The following is a 21,512-nucleotide window of genomic DNA, read 5'->3' as shown; positions in this document are numbered from 1 at the left end:
TCATCCCTTATTATTCATCTCCGAGGCTCCGCCCCCTCGCTGACTCAGCCAATCATACGCGGAGCTCCAAAACTGACACAAATATTCTCCAATCTTAAGATAGAGTTAGCCGCGCCCACTCTGAGAGTGACAAGCACATCGACCAATCACGATCTGCATCTCGCTCACCGAAGCCCTAGGGATTTCCGGCCCCTGGAGCGACCTGCCGGAAGCGCTGGGCGCCTATATAAGTTTCCGCGTTTCTCTCATCCGCAGCGAGCGGTGAAAATGTCAGAGCCAGAAGATCAGGGAGATGCTCATGGAGACGCCGACCGCGGCGACCTTTCCGGGGACCTCCGTAGCGTGCTGGTCACGAGCGTGCTCAACCTCGAGCCGCTAGATGAAGATCTCTACAGGTAGCCGGCAGCACCTGTGAACTGGGCTTGCACCCCTGTTTCAGTATAGAGTCGCGATGACTGTCGTCTCCCCGAGAACCTCAATTCTGGAAATAAGAGTTCCGTGCTGGATGCAAGCTCTGCTCCAGTTAGAAGGCGTGTCCCTGACATCCATCCTTGCTTTTCAGGAGGCGATCTGGGGGAAAAAAGTGTGTGTGTGTGTGTGTGTGTGTGTGTGTGTGTGTGTGTGTGTGAGAGAGAGAGAGAGAGAGAGAGAGAGAGAGAGAGAGAGAGAGAGAGAGACTCAGCTACCCTACAAGGTAGCTTAATCTAGTAGAGTCTGTGTGTGTGTGTGTGTGTTCAAACCATCCTGAACCATTAATTGGGGTCTGGTAAGTCAATACTTAACTTGAGGTATGTTTTTTCCAGGAATCACTGAGGTTGGTGATTGCAGCATGGGTTTGTAACAGTTTTTTTTGTTTTGTTTAGAGACAGGGTGTCACTAAATATAGTCCTGGCTGACCTGGAATTTCATATATAGAGGAGAGAGGGAGGGAGGGAGGGAGAGAGAGAGAGAGAGAGAGAGAGAGAGAGAGAGAGAGAGAAAGAGAGAGAGAGAGAGAGAGAGAGAGAGAGAGAGAGAAAGAGAGAGAGAGAGAGAATGAATATATAGACACACCAGGTTGCCTTGGAACCCACAGGGATCCACCTGCATTTGCTTCCTAAGTGCTGGCAGAAGTTCACCACCAGGCCTTCCTGGGTGTTTTGTTTTGCTCTCTGTATAGCCCTCCCAGGCTGACCCGGAACTCTATGCAGACCTGGCTAGCCTTGAACTCAGTCCTGGGGTCAAAGGTGTATACCACCATGCCTGTTTAGTGACAGTTTTGACCTGTTCAGCTCTTAGGATTTTATCAGAAGCTATCATTCTTCCTGGAGTGCTTTTCAAACTGTATTGTAATGAGAACATGGTAACCTCAGGGCTGAGTGTTCCTTCTCAGTGTCCTGGCTCTGGCACTGGGCAAGCCCTTTCACCCAGAAGGCTAGACCAGTGTGTTCATCTGGATTAAATTGCACAACCTCAGACTTTTTTTTTTTTTTTAAGGGAAGTCTTGGAGCCCTTTTAGCTCTGAAACTAGTTCTTGGAAGAACTGCCTTGTTGTGGTTGAGGAGTGCCAGTAGCCAGCCTTCATGCATACAGTCCAGCCCCAGATCTGTTTTTTGGAGTGCCTCGTGTCTATTCAAGGCCTCAGTAAACTTCTGAAACTTCTGACCTCTCCTCTTTCCTGGTTTGGGGTGGGGAAAAAGCTGTGGGCTTGAAACCTCCCTGGATCGGGGACGGTTGAGCTGTGTGAACTTCCTTCCTGTGCTCTTGCTGTAAATGAGTAAATTTGCTCGTTCTGTTTGAAGTCCACAGAAAGGTTGGGTAGACCTGAAGACGGAAAGTATATGCGGTGATGTAAGAGATTCAAGAGCGGACTCCTTGGCCTCCCTCGGGTTCTGACAAAGGAGCCAAGTAACCTTAGATCCTTTACCTGAGGCTGATGGAGTTCAGAGCACCCCTCAAGTCTTTCCCACTTTCCTCTCTCCACAGAGGAAGGAATTACTGGGTACCTACCTCCCAGCGGCTCTTTGGGGGTCAAATTGTGGGCCAGGCCCTGGTGGCTGCAGCCAAGTCTGTGAGTGAAGACGTCCATGTTCACTCTCTGCACTGCTACTTTGTCCGGGCAGGTAAACCCCGCACCCTGGCGTTTGCTCGCAGCCACCCTTGGTAGCCCAGTGGTTACTTCTTCCTTCCTGGCTTTGAAGGCTTGACTCGAGAGAAAGGAGAATTAGCGAGGAGGATGAAGAAGGGAGAGAGAGAGGATTCCCTGAAAGGTACCTAGGAGCCTGAGCATGTGGCTTAGCAGTAGCACACTCACTCGGCTAGCACACGGAAGGATCTGTGTGCTATCTCAGGGACCAGAGAAAGCAGGGAGGGAGGAGTTCATCACTTGGCTTAGGTCTGTGACCTCAACATTTGGGAGGATGCGACGAGATCTGGAAATAGCCTGGGTCCTTTTCACACTCACTGGGACTCATTAAGGACACATTCTGTTTCTTTTTTAATCTCTCTCTCCCTCCCTCTCTTTTTTATTTATTTTATATATGTGAATACACTGTCACTGTCTTCAGACTTCAGAAGAGGGCGTCAGATCCCTTTACAGATGGTTGTGAGCCACCATGTGGTTGCTAGGAATTGAATTCAGGACCTTTGGACAAAACAGTCAGTGCTCTTAACCACTGAGACCTCTCTCCAGCCCCAGATTCTGTTTCTTTTTTCTTTCTTTCTTTTTTTGGTTATTTTGAGACAGGGTTTCTCTGTGTAGCCCTGGCTGTCCTGGAACTCACTCTGTAGACCAGGCTAGCCTCGAACTCAGAGATCCACCTGCCTCTGCCTCCCAGAGTGCTTGGATTACAGGTGTGCGCCACCACCGCCTGGCTCACAGTGTAACCTGGCTGGCCTGAAACTCACCATTCAGACCAGGGTGGCTTCGCACTCACAGCGCTCTGCCTGCCTCTGGCTCCTGAGGGTTTCGGACTGAGGTCCTGCACCTCTATACCTGGCTCTGCACCTCCACACCTGCCTCTCTTCCTTCTTCCTTCTCTTCTAGCGTCAGGACTGCTAAGTCTTCATAGGACTGTAAACTGCTATTGGGATAGAAGGTAGGCAGTTTGGAAACTCAGTTTCAGCTTTATAGTAATTGCCACGGTAAACTTGAATGAGGTTACCTTCTTTTGCTAAGATTGAGCTCATCTGTGAAACAGAGGCGAGGTGGGACCAGAGATGTTTCAGGAGGATCTCTTAGACTCTTAGAGCTCTGGGCTGAGATGCAGGGGAGTTCTTATCGCAGACTCTTGGTCTGGGCTGGCGATGTAGCTCGGCAGTAGCATGCGGCTTGCAGAGCGGTGGCCTCATGTGTCCCTGGCTGGCCTCAGGCTTGCTGTGTAGCTGTGGATTTCCCTAACTAATGTTCTGAGCTTCTTGCCTGCGGCTCCTTGGTGCTGGAATTACAGGCACCACCAAACTTTTGGTGCTTGGTAGAACCCAGGGTTTTCTTCATGTGAGACAAGTTCTATATCAACAGAACCTCGTCCCAGCCCAACCCTGGCCTTCTTCTTCTTCTTCTTTTTTTTTTTTTTATTATTAAATGTAAGTACACTGTAGCTGTCTTCAGACACACCAGAGGAGGGCATCAGATCTCATTACAGATGGTTGCGAGCCACCATGTGGTTTCTGGGATTTGAACTCAGGACCTACAGAAGAGCAGTCAGTTCTCTTACCCGTTGAGCCATCTCTCCAGCCCCAACCCTGGCCTTCTTACCCTGTGATTCTTTTAGTTAAGGAGATGCCTGACTGGGTTGTGTGTTTTTAAGCTAAATTACCAAGTCTGGCTTAGAATTCTAGTCCTTCTGCTTCAATCTCAGGCATGTTGGCATTACAATGAACTGGTGCCTAAGTATATTAATTGGCTTTAATTTTGATTCTAAAATGGGGGACCATTTCATTTCAAAAGTAGAATAAGTCTCGAGGTGCATGCCTTTAATCCAGCACTTCAGAGGCAGAGGCAGGTGGATCTCTGTGAGTTTGAGGCCAGCCTGGTCAAAGGGGAAGGTCCAGGAAAGCTAGGGCTACACAGAGAAACCTTGTCTTGAAAAACCAAACCAAACCAAAACGAAAACCAACCAAACAAAAAAGGGCTCAACATGGTGGCGCATGTCTTAATCTCAGCACTGGGGAAGCAGAGGCAGGAAGATCTCTGCAAGTTGATGCTATTCTCTACAAAGTTCCAGGGCTACAGTGAGATCTGACTCAATTCATTCATTATTAATTCATTATTTAATTAAAAATTAATTCATTATTAAAAAAGAAAAAGAAGAAAGGAGAAGAAAAAGAGTGTTTCATTCAGTCAGGAGAAGAGGTTGGTATTTATACCCAGGGAAAGGCTAAAGCCCTAGAAACAGGAAGTGCGCTGTTCATTTCTCGTTGTGGGGCTGGAGGTGTATTCCAGTGGCAGAGTACTTGTCTGAGCAGGCAGGAAGGTGACCCTCGTCAGCCCCAAACAGCCAGCTGGTTAATAACTGACAGCTCTTGTAATTTCACCGGTTTTTGACTTTGTACCAAGTGGAGAAAGCCAAATGGATGTCCCTAACCAATCCATAAGTGTCCCCTCCTCCGTGCAGCCTCCCCAGGCTCGCAGCCTCCAGTGCAGGTGCACCCAGCCCCTTCCCTGATCTCTGCGGTAGACATGGCCCACTCCCATGCCTGTCTGGGTCTCTGTGACGTGTTGAGAAGTCTGTTGTTAAAAACGAGAAGAAGATGGTATGGTAGTTCACACCTGTAATTCTAGCATTTGAGAGGCAGCAGCAACAGGGTTGCCCTGAGTTCCAGGCCAGCCTAGGCTATAGAGCGAAACCCTGGCTCAAAACAACCACCACCAAGACCCCAGCCAACCAGCCCAGACATGAGGATGAGTAGAGCACAGGTGGCCGTCTGACTCACTGCCGACGGTGGCCCACGGATTTACTCAGGGTAGCTGTGTCCCTTCTGCCTACTGCAGGGGATCCAAAGGTGCCGGTGCTGTACCATGTGGAGAGGACCCGGACAGGAGCCAGCTTCTCAGTGCGCGCCGTGAAGGCCGTGCAGCACGGCAAGGCCATCTTCATCTGCCAGGCCTCCTTCCAGAGGATGCAGCCCAGCCCCCTGCAGCACCAGTTCTCCATGCCCACGGTGCCCCCACCAGAAGAGCTGCTGGATCACGAGTCCCTCATTGACCAGTACTTAAGGTGAGGCCTGCAGACTCCACAGAGGTGGCTTTCGTTGGTGTTCACTTTTGAAATTTCTTTTCTTCTTTAGTGTTTATGGTTCCATGGATTGAACCTCGCAGAGTCTAGTGTGTGCCAGGTGGGTTCTGCCACCACCTACACCCCAGAACTTAAAACGTGGCCTGCTTGGCCTATAGTGAAAACCACATTTAGGCCCCAGGCATAATCTGCATGCCTTTAGAGACAGGCAAGTCTGTGAGAGTTTAAAGCTAGCCTGGTCTACATGGGGAGTCCCAGCCAGCCAGCTCTATGTAGAGAGAACGTGTCTTTAAATAAAAAAGAAAACAGTCCTCAGATGACGAAGCTTAGATGCGTTCTGATATTTCTATACTATTCTCCATTTCCTGATTAAAAACTAGTGTGTGTGTGGCTGTTTGTGTATGTGGTGTGCACACCACAGCATATGGAGGACAGGATGACTGTGTGGGGCCTGTTCTCTTTTCTACCTTTACCTGGGCTCAGAGGATGGAACCCAGGTCCTCAGGACTGTATGCCATCTTGCCTGCCCACTCTTTATTTTTAAATTTATTTATGTATTTATTTATTTAAATGTAGGAGTGCTCTGTCTGCATGTACACCAACATGCCAGAAGAGGGCATTGGATCCCATTACAGATGGTTGTGAGCCACCATGTGGTTGCTGGGAATTGAACTCTTGACCTCAGGAAGAGCAGCCAGTGTTCTTAACTGCTGAGTCATGTCTCCAGCCCACTCTTTTATTTTTACTTAGTGTATATTGTATGAAGTCACAGGTTTCATGCATGTGTCGACTGTATTTTTATTATATGTCCCCACATTGCCTCTCTCGTCCCCTTTCTCATACAGTCCCAGGGCAGTGTTTTCAAGCTCTGGCTCCTACTCATGAGTGGGTCTTGACGATGTGCTAACGGTATAAAGTAGACCCCAGCACTTGGGAGGCAGGGACAGGTGGGTCTCTGTGATTCCCAGTTTAGCTAGGGCTACATGAGATGCTATCTCGAAAACATGCTGGTGGGCTGAAGAAATGGCCCACTTGTTCCTCTTGCAAAGTGTGGCTTCCAGCACCCACGTGGTGGCCCATAACCACCTCTAATTCTAGTTCCAAAGGCTTTGACACCTCCTCCTGGCCTCACAGCCAGTAAACACAAATGCGGTCTGGAAGGTATCCTCTGATAGAGCATGTGCTTAGCATGTTCAAGACTCTAGATTCATCCCCAATCCTGCATGCACATACATATATGCATATATAAACATATGTATATAGAAATGTATGTCTTTTATATACAGTATATAGAAGCAGAAAAGGCGATATTAGAGTGTAGTGTGCACCTAGGGCAAGAGCCCTCTGAGCCGCTTCATTTCCAGTATTAGCACGTGGGGTCATAATGCAAAGGGCAGAGCTGTCACTCAGCCAGCAGCTAGCCAGCAAAGGCATGAGGAGGGAACTTTATTGTTATTAAAATATTGGTTGGGGCCAGTGAGATGGCTCAGCAGGAAGAGGTGCTTGCTGGGCAAGTCTAGTGAGCTGAGTTCAGTCCCTGGAACCCATGTCAAGGTGGAAGAAGAAAACTGACCCCACAAGGTTGTCTCTGACCTTCACACGCATGCCATAGAACATACACATGTTCTCCATACCGGTCTGTAATAAAGGAAATGAAGTGTTTTAAAAATTGACCCTAGGTTCGATTCTCAGTTCTTGAATCCAACAGTAAATGACCTTTACAGCCACTCGTTAAATAAATCGTCACCTCCAGTCCTGGGCTGATGCCCTTCCTGCTTCAGGCCTGTGGTGCAGCAACTCTGGAGTTAATGCATGGCAGATGAGGCCCTCCTCTGGGGCCCTGCTGCAGAGTATGGCCCACTGGTCAGTATCTTCACTTCAGTGCTTTCTCAATATTTTGACTTTTCGTTGGTAACATATTTCTCACTGAGATCAACATGAATAAAGTTTGACATAACATTTGAATAAAGTTTGAGCTTTGAATCTAGATACAGACACGCACGGGAGTCTGGCCAGGGTCTGCGCCTCTGTTAGTACCTACCTGCTATGGGATTCCCATCCCCCAACCACGCATGGCCCTAGATTCTTCATCTAGCAGAGGGGAGCGGCCATTTCTGCAGCTGTGTTGCTTGCGTTCCATCCTGGGGTGGCGTCAGCAGGGCATGGGGATCGGTGTGGGTTCAGGAGGCCAAATGGTCAGGATTCAAGTCTAGACTCTGTCCCTGAGAGCTGTGTGAGTTTGGGCAAATACTTGCTTGCTCTAAATCCATACATTAGGTTATGACTTGAGCTAATCATAGCTCCCACCTCAAGGTTGCTTTGAGGATTCAGTAAGAGGTATATAGGCACTTAACTGTATAGGGTGCCGTGCTGGGCTTAGTGTGTGCAGAAATACAAATAATGTATTATTGATAAACGAGCCTGAATTCAGGACTGTGCTCATCAATAAGGCAGCAACTGACCGTATAGGCTATCTTAAATTTATGCAATAGAATGAGCGATTCTGGGCTGGAGAGATGGCTCAGTGGTTAAGAGCACTGACTGCTCTTCCTGAGGTCCTGAGTTCAAATCCCAGCAACCACATGGTGGCTCACAACCATCTGTAATGAGATCTGACACCCTCTTCTGATGTGTCTGGAGACAGCTACAGTGTACTCACATACATAAAATAAATAAATAAATCTTTAAAAAAAAAATAAAAGAATGAGCGATTCTTTGGTGTGTGTGGTGCTAGGGATCAAACCTCCCAGGGCTCTGTGCGCGCTAGGCAGGTCCCCTGCCATAGAACCGCCTCCCCATTCCACATCCCTCACAGATCTTGTTCTTAGGGCACAGTAGCCGCACTTCAGGCTCTCACTCTCATGTGTTTAGTGGCTACCACAGTGGACAGTGCAGATAAAGAGTCCACCAGACGGGTGGGAGCGGCAGAGCCCACTAAGAACTGAGGGCTTCATGGAAATGGTGTCGCCAGGCACACAATGCTTCCGACTGCTCAGGATAGCAATGCAGACACAGCAGGAGGCGTCTCTTGAGCAGTCACAGTAAGGAAGTGCTTAGATACACAAACTGCCTGACGTCCCCCCTCCCCCCAAGCTCTGAGCAAACCACTGGGGTTCCTGTGCTCACCTCTTACCAGCTGAGCACACTTGGCATGTGAGGGTCTGTCAAGGCTTGAGTTATGGTCGTGTGCAGGACTTGAATCAGTGCCTAGGCCTTAGCTGTGTCTAATGTTTGCTGTGAGACAGGTCACATTATTACTCTCTTGTTTCATGGGAAATAGGCTCAGCAAGATGACTAACTTGCCCAAGTCTGAAGGGACGGGGAAGGGATTCAAACCCTGTCGTGTTTTGTCAGTGCCATGTGGAAGCTTTGCAGAGCCCCGTGGCAAATGGTGGGGATCAGAAGGGGCAGCACAGAGAAGTTCTATCTCCTTGGACTTCCTTGTCCTGTGTTTCCTTCCAGGGATCCCAACCTTCACGAGAAATATCGGGTGGGGCTGAACCGAATCGCTGCCCGAGAGGTGCCTATTGAGATCAAGCTGGTGAACCCACCCTCCCTGAACCAGCTGCAGACACTGGAGCCCAAACAGATGTTCTGGGTGCGAGCCCGGGGCTATATTGGTAAGGGGACCCCTGAGTTGGAGGAATACTCTTCAGGAGGCTAGGCCTTGCCACACATTGCCCTCTGTGCCTTGGGCCTACCCCTCGCTCTTTGGCCTGTTTCCTAATCTCTCACCCAAGCCCTTACCCTTTAACCTGAGAATGAGGTGACTGTAATCTCATTGTTGGGCCTTTCTTGGGGAAGCACTACCCTGTTGAGGTTCTTACCTAGGTCGGCAGCTAACAATGGGTGTCTTTGTGCAAATTGGCTCCAGGACCAGAGGGAGTGGCTGGGGGCAGGAGACATTTAGCTTACTTACCTCTGTCCTCTCCTAGTCCTCCTTTATCCTTACACACAAAGACCCCACCCTGGCCCAGGTGCCCTTGCACAATGCTTGGTTTGAGTATGGCAGCCCCGGTTTCCCCCCACCCACCCCCACCTCCCTGCAGGTCCTGAGCTGGAAAAGCCAGGAGCCCAGGGATGATGGGATTGGGACCTGTTACAGGGGAAGGCGACATCAAGATGCACTGCTGTGTGGCCGCTTACATCTCTGACTATGCCTTCCTGGGTACGGCACTGCTGCCCCACCAGTCCAAGTATAAGGTGAACTTCATGGCCTCGCTGGACCACTCCATGTGGTTCCACGCCCCCTTCCGAGCGGACCACTGGATGCTCTATGAGTGTGAGAGCCCCTGGGCTGGTGAGTGTGGCCCACCTTCAGTGTCTGTGGTGTGGTAGGGGACCTGTTCTGTTTTGGGATGCTGCTGCCTCTTCCCACAAGCTCCTTGCACTGTGGCCCCTCTAGGTATTTGTGTTGTCTTCAAATGGGAACATGCCAGGAATGACTGCCGTTATCTCAGACCAGTCCAGGTGGCCAGACCACTTTAGATCCCCTATGTGAACTTGGGCAAATCCGTTTTGAAGCTTTTTTGGTTTTGTGTTTTGAAAGCAGCCAGGGTCTCACGTCCCCTGCTGGTCTTGAGCTCTGTATGGAGTGGAGTCTGCCCTGAGTTCCTGCTCCTCCTGGCTCCACCTCCCAAGTGCTGGGAGCTGCTGGGCCCTGCTTCTCAGCTTTTTCATCTGAATAAATAGGCTCATGTTACAACAAGCACACCGTGTAAACCTCCTAAGCCACCAGACTGCCACTAGAGGGAGCTGTTCCTAAGCAGATCACACTGTGCCCCAGCAATTCCTGGATCAGGTCCAGGAAAGTGCCTTTTCTTTTTTTAGACAGTCTCATGTATCTTAGGTTAGCCTTGAGCTCACTATGTAACTGAAGATGATTACTTGATCCTCCTGCCTCCTCCTGAGTGCAGGGATCAAATCCAGGCCCTTTGTATGCTAGGCAAACACCCCATTAACTGAGTTACATCTTTGGGAAACTGGGTCTTTGACTTTTTTGGTTTTGGTTTTTCGAGACAGGTTTCTCTGTGTAGCCCTGGCTTACTTGGGACCTGGTATAGACCAGGCTGCCCTCGAACTCACAGGGATCCATCTGCCTCTGCTTCCTGAGTGTGGGGATTAAATGTGTGCACCACCACCACCACGTAGCTATAAACTATTTCTAAGGCGCTTCCTGAGTGATTGTGAGTTAGCACAGTGGGGCAGGGAGGGTTCTGTGGTCTGTAAGGGTGCCACTTCCTAGATGCTTCTTGTAGGGAACAGAGAGAAACCCAGACTCCTCAAAGTCTACTGTTAGAACCTGGCTTCTGGTATAATGAAGTACACTTCAAAGGAAGAAAAACTTTGCTTTATAAATGGATGAAACTTAAGCAACTCCTTACAGTCAGGAAAGGGTTACTCAAGTACGAACACCATTGCTGCACAAGATTCATGACCTTGAAGTTAGGACACTCAGTCAGCTTTGGCCTGATCCTTGGGGCAAAGTTTCTGAGCCTGTTTGTACTTTAGTGTCATTGTCTGGAAAACAGGACAAGGCGTGAAGTCCGCACTCTGTGGCTAAAGTTAGATCTCAGTGGGCTCTGCTGTGTGTAAGGAGACCTGAAGTTAGCCTCCCGAGGAGAACCAGGCCAGGCTCAGAGCCACGAGGGGAAAGATAGAGAAAGGAGGACACACACCTCGGCTCAGGCCCTCTCAGGTGCTCCCTCCCCCTTGTGGTGTTTTGGGTGAATTACCAGCTGGGAGGACTTAGTGCATCAGAAAGGAAAGAATGGGATTTCTGACAAGTGGCCAGAGATGTGGCAGTCTGCTTGGCCAAGCCTTTGGAGACCTGTCAGAGCCCCTCTGTGATCTTTTTGAGGAAGTGAGCAGGTGTGTGAAAGTGCTTTTAAACCATCAAGTGGCGCTGGGACGTGGGCAGCACGCCCCCTAGCGACTATAATAGGCTCACACAGGGGCACTTGGCACTTTAGAATCACGGTGTTGCCGTGTGCCGTTGTGTGGGGGCAGCTCTGCCCTGTATCAAGCCCTTTGCAGGCAAAGCAGGCTGTGCTGACGCAGTGGCCACCTTGCCCTTCTCCTTGCTTACAGGTGGCTCTCGAGGGCTAGTGCATGGGCGGCTGTGGCGTCGGGATGGGGTCCTTGCGGTGACCTGTGCCCAGGAGGGTGTGATCCGATTGAAGCCTCGGGTATCAAAGAGTAAGCTCTAGTCAAAGATGACTGGCTCAGCCGGGGGCTAAACGGACTCTGCACTGCCATTCCTGAGGCGGGCCACAGTTGAGAGCTGGGCTTCCCGCCTCTTACATCCAATAAAGAGATTGCTAACACTGGAGTCGCTGACCTTTACTAGAACTACAGCCCTCCCCGTGCCTCTGAATCCCAGGACCCCAGGAGCAGTCCTGGCCCTTCACCAAGCCCTTTCACTTGTTTAGAGGCCCATGGAAAAGGAGACATTGATCCTGACCTTGGCCACAGCCTCCAGTTGTGGTAGGCTGAAGAGCCTGTACCAAGACTTTCTCCTGGTATAATCCTAGGGTAACCCCAGCTAGAGCCTGTTCTGAGTCCTGTCTGGCAAAACAAAGTTCCTCTCAGTCTGCTGCAGACTTTTTCTGGAACTACTTTAGGGGCTCCTGGTAGTTGTGTCCTCAGCCCCTGCCCCCTAACCCGGGGCGGCCCCTCTCTTAGGTATGGCCTTAAGACAGGAAAAAGCTAGTCCAGCACCTCTTTGACGAGCAGCTCCTTGAGGCTGGGGGGTGGGGTAGGGGTAAGGCCTGCTTCCTGGAGGGCCTGAAGCTGGGCCTCGGACTCCCGTTTGTCCAGGCCCAGGCGCCAGGAGAGGCGGACGTGGGCCTCAAGAAAGGGTGCCAGGAAAGGATGGGGTCTCTTGTCCCCCAGCAGCTGCAGAGCCTTCTCACTACACGCTCGGGCCTCCCCGGGGTCCTCTAGCTCCTGGTGGCACACGGCCAACCCAGCCAGAGTCAACAGGGGGCGGTCCGGGCCCGAAGGGGTGCCCAGCTGGGTCTGCAGCTGCCAGGCGTTGGCCCACAGAGCCAGAGCCTCCCGATAAAGACCAGTGCAGGTGAGGCTCTGCGCCCGCCGCAGCTCGGGCAGCACAAAGAAGTCCTGCAGCTCCGGAGCTTGGCGTAGCTCGGGCACTGCCTGCAGGTGGCCCAAAAACTGTTCAAAGGCCCTGCTGCGGCGGGCAATGGTCTCTGCAGTAAAGTTCCGGCGCAGGCGCTTACGGGGAAAGGAGATGGCAGACATGGGGCCCCGGAATTGCCGCTGCAGGTTTCTGTGCAGCCGCTCAAAGTCGGAGTATCGGCGAGAGATCTGGGCTGGCTGGCGATCTGGTGGCCCCGGGCCCATCACGGCGAGGGTGTAGAGCTGTGGGAAGGGTGGATGTCAGGGCTGATGTAAAACATCCCTGGGCCTCTTCCCTCCCTCCCTTCCATACTCCGGGCTCTGCTCTGCGCTTTACCTCACCTCTTCCTGGGACTGGCTAGGATGAGGAAGCGCAGAGCAGGGGTCAGGAACCATCCCCGCCTTACCTGAGGCTCCTCTGAAATGACCCAGGCCCAAGGCAGCATGGGGGGAAAAAAAGACAGAAATGAGCTTCAATGTCTGGGGCTGCCACCAGGTTACTGCTCTGGGAAATGCTCCCTGCCCCTAGGGAGTCAGCTTTTGGAAAGGCCTTAGGGAAGCCAGGAGTGAACTGAAACCCAGACCCTTCTCGGGGCCTCTGAGCCGATCTGAGAGCCAGTGTGGAGCTATGCGCAACTCTGGATTCATTACTGGCCAAGCCCGTTCAAACCAGACTAAAGGATGGGTCTTCAGACAGCCTCGGTAGCAAAACAGGAGTTCCCTGGCCTGGGACTCAGGTAACCACAAGTCCACCTCCTTCCTGTGACCCCAGGCAAAGCAGTCACGGCAGATTCACCCCTACTCCAGTGAAAAGTTCCTGGGTTGAGGTCAGCGTTTGCTCGGGTGTGCAGTACAGTGCAGTGATGCTCAAGGTGGCACACACTGGAGTATACTGCATCAAAAACAGGGTGGGCCCTCATGTTGTCTGATTCCTTTCTGGATTTGGCCCCTGGGACAGCCTCACTGTGTAGCCCATGATGGCCTCTAATTCTCAGTCTTCTGGCCCAGCCTCCTGAATGGTAGGATTGGTGGAGTGTGTCACCATGCCAGGTCTCTTCAATTCTTTTTTGTTTGTTTTTGTTTTGGGTTTAGTCTCTCTCTTTCTCTCTCTCCTCTTCTTCTTCTTCTTCTTCTTCTTCTTCTTCTTCTTCTTCTTCTTCTTCTTCTTCTTCTTCTTCTTCTTCTTCTCTCTCTCTCTCTCTCTCTCTCTCTCTCTCTCTCTCTCTCTCTCTGTGTGTGTGTGTTGTTGTTGTTGTTGTGTTAGGGCACACATATCTGAGCCTGATACACAGTTTACAAATGGGGGTTAGAGGAAACCTTTCAGGATTCGGTTTTCTTCTTCCATCCTCAGATTTGAGGTCAGCTCAGGTCATGACAAGTGCCGGGCTATTTTGTTTGGCAAGATGGTGTTTTGATTTTTGAGATAGTCTCACGGGTCCTGGCTGACCAGCTGACTTCAAGCTTGTTCTGTAGTCAAGTGCTGACACTACAGGAATACCCAGCCACACCCAGGGTATGCAGAGCAGGACCGAAGCCAGGCACTCTACCAGCGAAGCAAGCCACACCTCCATCCTCGGCCTGCAGTCATCCAAGGTCTCTGTAGCCCAGGCTAGCCTTGGACTTTTGGTGATCTTCTGGCCTCCGCTCCAAGCGTTGGGATTGCAGGCGCGAGGCGCGTGCCGTGAGGCGCTTGCTTGTTTCTTTTCTTCCTCCGCCTCCTTTTTTTTGAGATGGGGATCTCCTCTTGGTACTTTTTTGGCTTTGACCACCCAGGCTCAGGTGATCCTCCAGCCTCAGCCTTCTAAAGAGCCTGGACTATAGTCACGCGCAGCCGTGCTCACCCTTTATCTTAAGCACAAATTGATATTTCTCTTACACGATTCATCTTTATTTTTCGGAAAGAGCCAGCGTCTCAGTTCACAGCACTCTTCAGGGAACAGCATTTGGCAAGGTTTAGTGAACTTGGCCTTCTAGGCACGCCCTACCACTGAGTGCTGTCTTCAGCCTCAAACTCTGTGTGTGTGTGTGTGTGCGCGCGCGCGCATGTTGTGTTGTGTTGTTTCTGGGGATTGAGCCTAAGGCTTTGCCCATGTTAGGTAAGTATCTACTACTGAGCTGTATCTTCAGTCCCTGACTCCATTTTTCAAGACAGGGTTTCACGTAGCCCAAGCTGCCTCACACATGCTATGTAGCCGAGGATGACCTCCTCCTGATCCTCTTTTCTTCACAATTACAGGTATGTTTCACTAGGCCTAGTTCTGTCTGTTTGTCCGAGATTGCCTTAAATTCACGACATAGCAAAGGCAAGCCTCGAACTTCTGGCCACAGCCTCCCAAGGAGATGGGGAACAGGCCTGAACCACTGGCCTGGCAGCTGAATACTTTTTAACTTTTCCTTTTCACAAGTAGTGCTGTAAAGGTGGCTTTTAGACTTATTTTGGGAAAAGAGGGAAAAAGGACAACGTTTTAAGAGCAGGGCTGAGGTAAGCAGGACTGAATGCTCACAGACTGCCTGGGTTACACAGCAAGTTCAAGACCACCCTGGGGCACTTAGTGAGACTGTCTCAAAATAGACACCACACACACACACACACACACACACACACACACACGACCAAGAATATAACTGCTCGGGGTAAAGCACTTGCTTAAGTATGCACAAGGCCGTGTTTCAGTACCACCTGCCTCTCAAAAGTTAAGCAAAGAGTAGTACAAGTTAATACTTTGTTTTTATTTGTATGTCGTGGTGGTGGTGGTGGTGGTGGTGGTGGTGGTGGTGGTGGTGTGTGTGTGTGTGTGTGTGATATGAGTTACGTTTGTGCATAAATGCCCAAGTATCATATGGGGGTCAGAACAACCTGGGTGGTTGGTTCTCTCCTTCCACCATGGGTTCTGGGGGTTAAACTCAGGTTGTCAGGCAAACAGCTTTTCTGGCTGAGCCATTTCCTTGGCCCACTAGCAACATTTTCAAGGAAACAAAAAGAATATAAAGATTCCTGTCTGGTCAGCACTAACTAGGATGACTACAAAGCGTCCGCACAGATAAGGATCCCCACAGTAAGGATTATGACTACTGAGGACTGATGTCAAGCTGACGGCTTAGACTGAGCACCTGGAAGGTTCCTTATTAAAGGGCTGCCCAGCGCACCCAGACATTTCCCCAAATGTATCCAATGGAACTGCCAATAGCCCTGTTATTCCAGTTAGGTTTACCTGGTCTTTCTTCTTTTGAAGACTTACAGTGCATTAAAACACTAACAACAACAACAACAATAAAACATTTCACACCCATCAACCCTGTATTCAAACATACTGACTAGATATAGGTTCCTTTGTTTTTTTTTTCCCCCCAGGCTGGCTTTGAACTCCTGATCCTCATACCTGCATCTTCCAAGTACTAGACGAACAAACCCACTTGCCAGGCCTCACTCTTTCCTGTTTTCCACAACCCTAAGAAAAGGTGTTTTCCACAGGGCATACTGTCGGAAGAGCCGCTCTGCAGCAGTCTTTTTTTTTTTTTTTTAAGATTTATTTATTATATGTAAGTACACTGTAGCTGTCTTCATATACACCAGAAGAGGGTGTCAGATCTTGTTGTGGGTGGTTGTGAGCCACCATGTGGTTGATGGGATTTGAACTCAGGACCTCTGGAAGAGCAGTCGGTGCTCTTACCCGCTGAGCCATCTCTCCAGCCCCTCTGCAGCAGTCTTTTATGTATATAGGTTGATTGTTTTTGTGTGTGTGTGTGTGTGTTTTTTTTTTCCTGAGACAGGGTTTCTCTGTATAGCCCTGGCTGTCCTGGAACTCACTCTGTAGACCAGGCTGGCCTCGAACTCAGAAATCCGCCTGCCTCTGCCTCCTAAGTGCTGGGATTACAGGCATGCGCTACCACTGCCCGGCTTAGATTGACTTTTAAAATGCTAACATGCTTACTCTTTAAGAATTTCATGTATGTATGAAACATACTTTGATCATATTTATTCCTCACTTTTCCCTTCTTATTTTCATTTTTAAATTTTTGCCACCATCCATTTTCTATCTGCTTAGGTAACAGTGGTTGTGGCTGTTGGGGATCAGCTGTAGGTCAATGACCAAGGACTTCCTAACTAGCGTGAGGCCATGGGTTCCATCCGCAGTAGCACAGCATGGCGTGACTGCTGTTCTGTGGACTGTCTCCTGCTGGACCATACGTCTCCATCCTGGTGTCACTTAAAAACACCAACAGCAAAAAAAAAAAAAAAACAAAAAAACAAAAAAACAAAAAAAAACACCAACAGCCCTGCAAGGATGGTCTCTTGTCTCTGTCAGCTGAGGAAGCAGCTCCAAGAGGGAGTGAAGGGTACAACACTGGCCTGAGATCTGGGGCTAAAGCCCTTACTCTTGACCTCCAGAAGAAGAAATATGGAGACATGGGATGCTCACTGTACAGAGGAGGAGGCTTCATTTTCTAGACACAGGAGAAGATAGAAGATGACCCTAACTTTTTTTTTTTTTTTTTTTTTTTTTTAAGGCTTTTCACCTAGGTCTCCTAAGTCATGCACATTCCTTTCTGAGAGAGCTGCTCTTTGCTGACTGATTCTTGATGTCTCCTTCCTGTGCATGCCCCCTTACCCACTTCAGAGCTCTGGAACATTTGCCACTTAAGACTGGACCATCAGGGGCTAGGAGTGTGTAGTTTGTGGTACAGCATCTCCTTAGCATGCATAGGAGTTGATGTTTCACAAGATAAAGCCTGTATCATCTATCCCTGCACAAAGTGGCACAGTCACCCCATGGGTGTGGTCCTTGTTACCAACAGCAACAGAGAAGAAGGGTGGAGAGACCCAAATGTGGGGCAGGCCTCCAGGCCCCTGTCTGGCTGAATCAGAGGTAGAAGAGGGAAGGGACAAGCTGGGAGTTGTTACTGCCAGGCCCGGCCAGGACCAGCCTAGCTCAGCCCTGAAGGGAGCAGAACCCGGGGGATCTCTGTCTCTCTGCCAGTCTCTCCCCTTCACAGCAAGGGAAACAGGGACTCAGGGCCTGGCTCCAGACCGCTCTCTACTCCTTAGCCCTGATGGTGCTGGAGGTGGGAATGCTGGAGAACTGATTCATCAGGAGGCTGCAGCAGGTTCTCCATACCTGACATTGCCAATCTACAGTTAAATAAGAATACAGGCTGAATATCCCTTATCCAAGGTGCTTAAGATTTTGGAATATTTGTATATATATATGCACACACATATACACGCATACATATGTACATATGTGTATATACATACACACACACAGATATACACACATATATTTCTTAGAAATGAGACCCAAGTTTAAATGCAAAATAAGTACAGTAAATAAATATTGTGAGACTTGGGTCTCATGTCTTCCAGGACACTGGCCTCGAGCTTCTGTAGTTGAGGCTGATCTTGAACCCTTGACCTGCCTCCCCTTTCAAGCTCTGGGACCATAGGTGTGTGCCCCCACACCCATTTATGTAGAGCTGGGCACGCACTCCTATCAACCAAGCATTCATTACATCATCATTCCTATCAACCGAGCAGTCATTACATCACCACCCCTATCAACCGAGCAGTCATTACATCATCACCCCTATCAACTGAGCAGTCATTACATCATCACCCCTATCAACCGAGCAGTCATTACATCACCACCCCTATCAACTGAGCAGTCATTACATCATCACCCTATCAACCGAGCAGTCATTACAACATCACCCCTATCAACCGAGCAGTCATTACATCATAACCCCTATCAACTGAGCAGTTATTACATCATCACCCCTATCAACTGAGCAGTCATTACAACATCACCCCTATCAACTGAGCAGTCATTACATCACCCCTATTAACTGAGTAGTCATTACATCATAACCCCTATCAACTGAGCAGTCATTACAACATCACTCCTATTAACTGAGCAGTCATTACATCATAACCCGTATCAACTGAGCAGTCATTACATCACTCGTATCAACTGAGCAGTCATTACATCCGTTCTCCTAAAACATTTTTTAAAGATTTATTTTATGTATATGAGTACACTGTTGTCTTCAGCCAGAAGAGGGCATCAGATCCCATTACAGATGGCTGTGAACCACCATGTGGTTGCTGGGAATTGAACTCGGGACCTCTGGAAGAGCAGTCTTAACCACTGAGCCATCTCACCAACCATCCTAAAACATTTCCTATGCACTTTATGTACACAGCCTGAAGGTAGTTTGGTTTTTGTTTGGCTTGAGGCGTGGTTTTATGTGGCCCAAGCTGGTCATGCTGGGTATCTGGACTGCCCTCAAACTGACACTTTCGCTCTACTTCCAACTGCACTAGCACACTCAGCTCTGAGTAATTTGATATCATTTCTGGGGTTTAGGGTTAAGCTCAGAGTTCTCGAACACTATAAGCAAGTACTATATCAGTGAGATACATTCCAATTTGTTGTTTGGCTTTTTTTTTTTTTTTTTTTTGAGACAGGGTCTAACTATGTAGTCTTAGCCCAGGTTAGCCTTGAACTTGGGGGCTGTCTTAATTGCTTTAGCCTTTCCAGTTCCTATGCAATATTTTTAAATAGGCCTACATCTTGGGCTCACATCAAGTGAAGTTAGGTGTGGAATTTTCCACTCGTGGCCTCATGTGGGCACTCCAGTGCTTTGGATTCTCAAGCATTTCAGATTAGGGAATTTGAAACTATATAGTTACCATTTTAATCTATCTCAGTGCCAGACAACGCTAAGGTTTCTCTGTGCCTGGTCTCACTTACCTCTTATTATAATCCCATGTATTGTCTATGACTGAAAAGAGGAAACTGGGGGCCATCATAGTCACAGAACCCACCCAGGGGGAAGCTACCAGTAAATACAGGGGATGTGAATCAAGGCTGGTCTGGATTCAAAGCCCATTTCCTTACACCTGACCCATGCAACCAGATCTCAATGCTGTGTCCTGCTGTGGCTGACAAAACCCCACAGGGTACAGGACAGCACACACATCAGTTCTCTTAACCTCAAGATTAGGACAGGAGACAACTGCTTAAGGCCACTTAGTTTTAGAGAAACTATGTCATTTGCCTGAGGACGTGTTCACTGGACACCCACCTTCTTATCTGGTCTCAGTTCCCCCAGGTGTAAAATAAAGACATCCATTTATAACTGCATGACCATGACCCCCCCTCTCCCAAAAGCTGTGGTGTTCCCTTTCTCTCAGCTAGACTTCTAGACTCACTGCTCAAAGGGTTCCCGGAACCTCACTCACCACGTACTTGGAGGGAGGGTCCTTGACAACATTGGCGCTGGTCACCTCAAAGAGCAGCCGCTGTGGAACTAGGGTGTTCCGAGACTTTTTCCAGAAATCCTGCAGCTGGCGAGCCAGGACTTGACTGCTCCGTTGTCCATCAGGTGGGGGACTTCGTTCTGCACAAGCACATGACCCGTCATTATGGGGCTAGAGTTAACGTAAACAAAATGCCATGACCTCATTCACGGGAGCGAGATATGCTTTATCCCAGCGCCTGGCTTACAGTAGATGCTAAGTCTCCACCCAAAGCAGCTAGCACACTCTGCATTTGTTTCCCTGGTCCTGTGCATTTAATATCCACAAACAACCCTAGCTGGTGTGATTCCCATAGTGTTGTGACTCAAGGTCACACAGCCAAACCGCGTCTGGAAGAGCTTATAGTGTCAATAGTTTCGGGGAGATAACTCAGAGCCCCCAGGATGCTCTCGGACTGTGTCCAGCGGAGGCCTAACTGAGCCCCGGGGTTCCTGTCTGTCCTATCGCACTCGCCTGCGTCTTCTCCCGATGTCCCGTCTCCAGAGGGTGGCGAGTCGAGGCCCGCCTCATCGTCCTCGTCTTCGTCGTCAGGGTCATCCTCTGCACTGGTGAAGCTGAGGGTGCCACTGAGGCGGGAGGACAGGCCCTCGGCGTCATCGTCCTCCAGTTCTGAGCTCTCCGGGAACTGCTCGGCCTCCGGGCCCGCCGCCGCCGCTGCCTCCCCGGGGCCATCGCTGGCCAGGGCGTGTCGCAGCCGGTGTAGGAGCCGCGAGGCCATGGCACCCAGGGGGGAGCGCGCCACGCTGGGTCCAGGGTTGAGGAGGGTGGGGACCCCCGCCCGGACAGGGGCCCAGGGGCGTGCTAGGGGCGGGGCAAAGAGGCCACGCCCACGAGTCGCAGGAGGGCCGGCCTCTACCCTGTTCCTCCCGCCGCAGGCCTGGACGCGCCTCCGCCCACCGCGTCCCAAGTGCGTTCAGGGCGGGCTCCCGGGATTTGGTGCAGCGACCCGTGGCTTTAAGAGGCTCTCCGCTCAGGCAGCTCACAGCGCCGCCGCCTCGCTGCTTCCTGCCCCCGCTCCGCTCCGGCCCCGCCCGCTCCCTCTTCGGGAACTGTTAGAACCCCGCAGCTTGCGGGAGGGACGCGGAGGGCAGCCGGGCGAGCCAAGGCTTCCCCCGAAACCGTGGTGGCCGCGCCCCCTCTTGGTCTCGTCCCGCCCCTCCAGGGCAGCCCCAAGCTTTTACCCCTAATTTCCATAGAGTGCTGTGTAACTTTACAGTGTGGTTTCGCGGCATTCAAGAGCTCGGCTCTCCTTGAGAGAAGCTTGAAATCCGGCCTCGCCCAGCCTAGGCTTTCTCATATGAAACAAGAATACTAATACTCATTCTAAATTTTCAGCTCTTGTGAGAACCCAAGTCCCGTGCTTGTGTGAGTGACCCTAAGCCTTCCCAGTTTCGATTGAACTTCACCTGGGGGAAGTAGTCAAACTGGAAAACATCCAGAGAGGCTGTTACAGTCTGTCAGGGATTTGTAGTCTGGAGCTCTTGAGCCGATTTATTTTCCCACGCGTGTGGGGTCGGTCGGGTAATCTCTATAACTCTCTTGGAGAAATGCAGTTTATCTTTTACTGCAGGGTAGCAGTAGTCAGGACAACGATTGCTGATCCCCATCCCAAGGCTAACATGTCAAACCTAGCAGGCAGATTCGGCTAGTTAGACAATAAAACAAGTTATCTCAAAGGCCAGGTGTGGTGTTACTATGGCTCATGCCATTAACCCTAGCCTTGGCACTCAGGAGGCAGAGGTAGGAGGGTCATTGTGAGTTCAAAGCCAGCCTGGTCTACGAGTGGAGTTCCAGGACTAAATAGAGACCCTCACTCAAAATAAAGTTTCTCAGAC

General features: G+C 50.2%; 2 protein-coding genes across 5 annotated transcripts; one reads left to right on the top strand and one right to left on the bottom strand.

The window, feature by feature from the left end:
* The first annotated feature begins 192 nt into the window (after positions 1-192).
* Positions 193-11,547, top strand: Acot8 (acyl-CoA thioesterase 8). 2 transcript variants are annotated; one of them, XM_052184252.1, is made up of 6 exons: positions 193-395; positions 1,966-2,102; positions 4,973-5,198; positions 8,679-8,836; positions 9,322-9,516; positions 11,307-11,547. In XM_052184252.1, the coding sequence occupies exons 1-6, from the start codon at positions 268-270 to the stop codon at positions 11,423-11,425; spliced, it is 963 nt and encodes a 320-aa protein (XP_052040212.1). In that variant the 5' UTR covers positions 193-267; the 3' UTR covers positions 11,426-11,547. The 2 variants fall into 2 exon arrangements, with proteins under 2 accessions (XP_052040212.1, XP_052040211.1); XM_052184251.1 differs by lacking the exon at positions 1,966-2,102 and having other exon boundaries at positions 280-395.
* A 90-nt stretch (positions 11,548-11,637) lies between these two features.
* Positions 11,638-20,576, bottom strand: Snx21 (sorting nexin family member 21). 3 transcript variants are annotated; one of them, XM_052184253.1, is made up of 3 exons: positions 20,131-20,576; positions 19,600-19,757; positions 11,638-12,599 (listed from the first exon to the last, which is right to left on the bottom strand). In XM_052184253.1, the coding sequence occupies exons 1-3, from the start codon at positions 20,393-20,395 to the stop codon at positions 11,925-11,927; spliced, it is 1,098 nt and encodes a 365-aa protein (XP_052040213.1). In that variant the 5' UTR covers positions 20,396-20,576; the 3' UTR covers positions 11,638-11,924. The 3 variants fall into 3 exon arrangements, with proteins under 3 accessions (XP_052040213.1, XP_052040214.1, XP_052040215.1); XM_052184255.1 differs by having other exon boundaries at positions 12,491-12,599; positions 19,607-19,757; positions 20,131-20,574; XM_052184254.1 differs by lacking the exon at positions 20,131-20,576 and having other exon boundaries at positions 19,607-19,702.
* Positions 20,577-21,512: the final 936 nt, after the last annotated feature.

This window comes from Apodemus sylvaticus, chromosome 5, assembly GCF_947179515.1.
Source record: "Apodemus sylvaticus chromosome 5, mApoSyl1.1, whole genome shotgun sequence".
Lineage (NCBI taxonomy): Eukaryota > Metazoa > Chordata > Mammalia > Rodentia > Muridae > Apodemus > Apodemus sylvaticus.
Note: the sequence above shows the minus strand (reverse complement) of the source record. Positions and strands in the feature narration are given on the sequence as shown.

Bases quoted from the DNA above. Each gene is read 5' to 3' on its own strand.
- Acot8 (XM_052184252.1), top strand. From the start codon at position 268: ATGTCAGAGCCAGAAGATCAGGGAGATGCTCATGGAGACGCCGACCGC. The intron at 2,103-4,972 runs GTAAACCCCGCA...TGCCTACTGCAG, and splicing joins CTGCTACTTTGTCCGGGCAG to GGGATCCAAAGGTGCCGGTG. The intron at 5,199-8,678 runs GTGAGGCCTGCA...GTTTCCTTCCAG, and splicing joins CTCATTGACCAGTACTTAAG to GGATCCCAACCTTCACGAGA.
- Snx21 (XM_052184253.1), bottom strand. From the start codon at position 20,395: ATGGCCTCGCGGCTCCTACACCGGCTGCGACACGCCCTGGCCAGCGAT. The intron at 19,758-20,130 runs GCGAGTGCGATA...GTGCTTGTGCAG, and splicing joins GACATCGGGAGAAGACGCAG to AACGAAGTCCCCCACCTGAT. The intron at 12,600-19,599 runs GTGAGTGAGGTT...CCCTTCCCACAG, and splicing joins ACCCTCCCTCCAAGTACGTG to CTCTACACCCTCGCCGTGAT.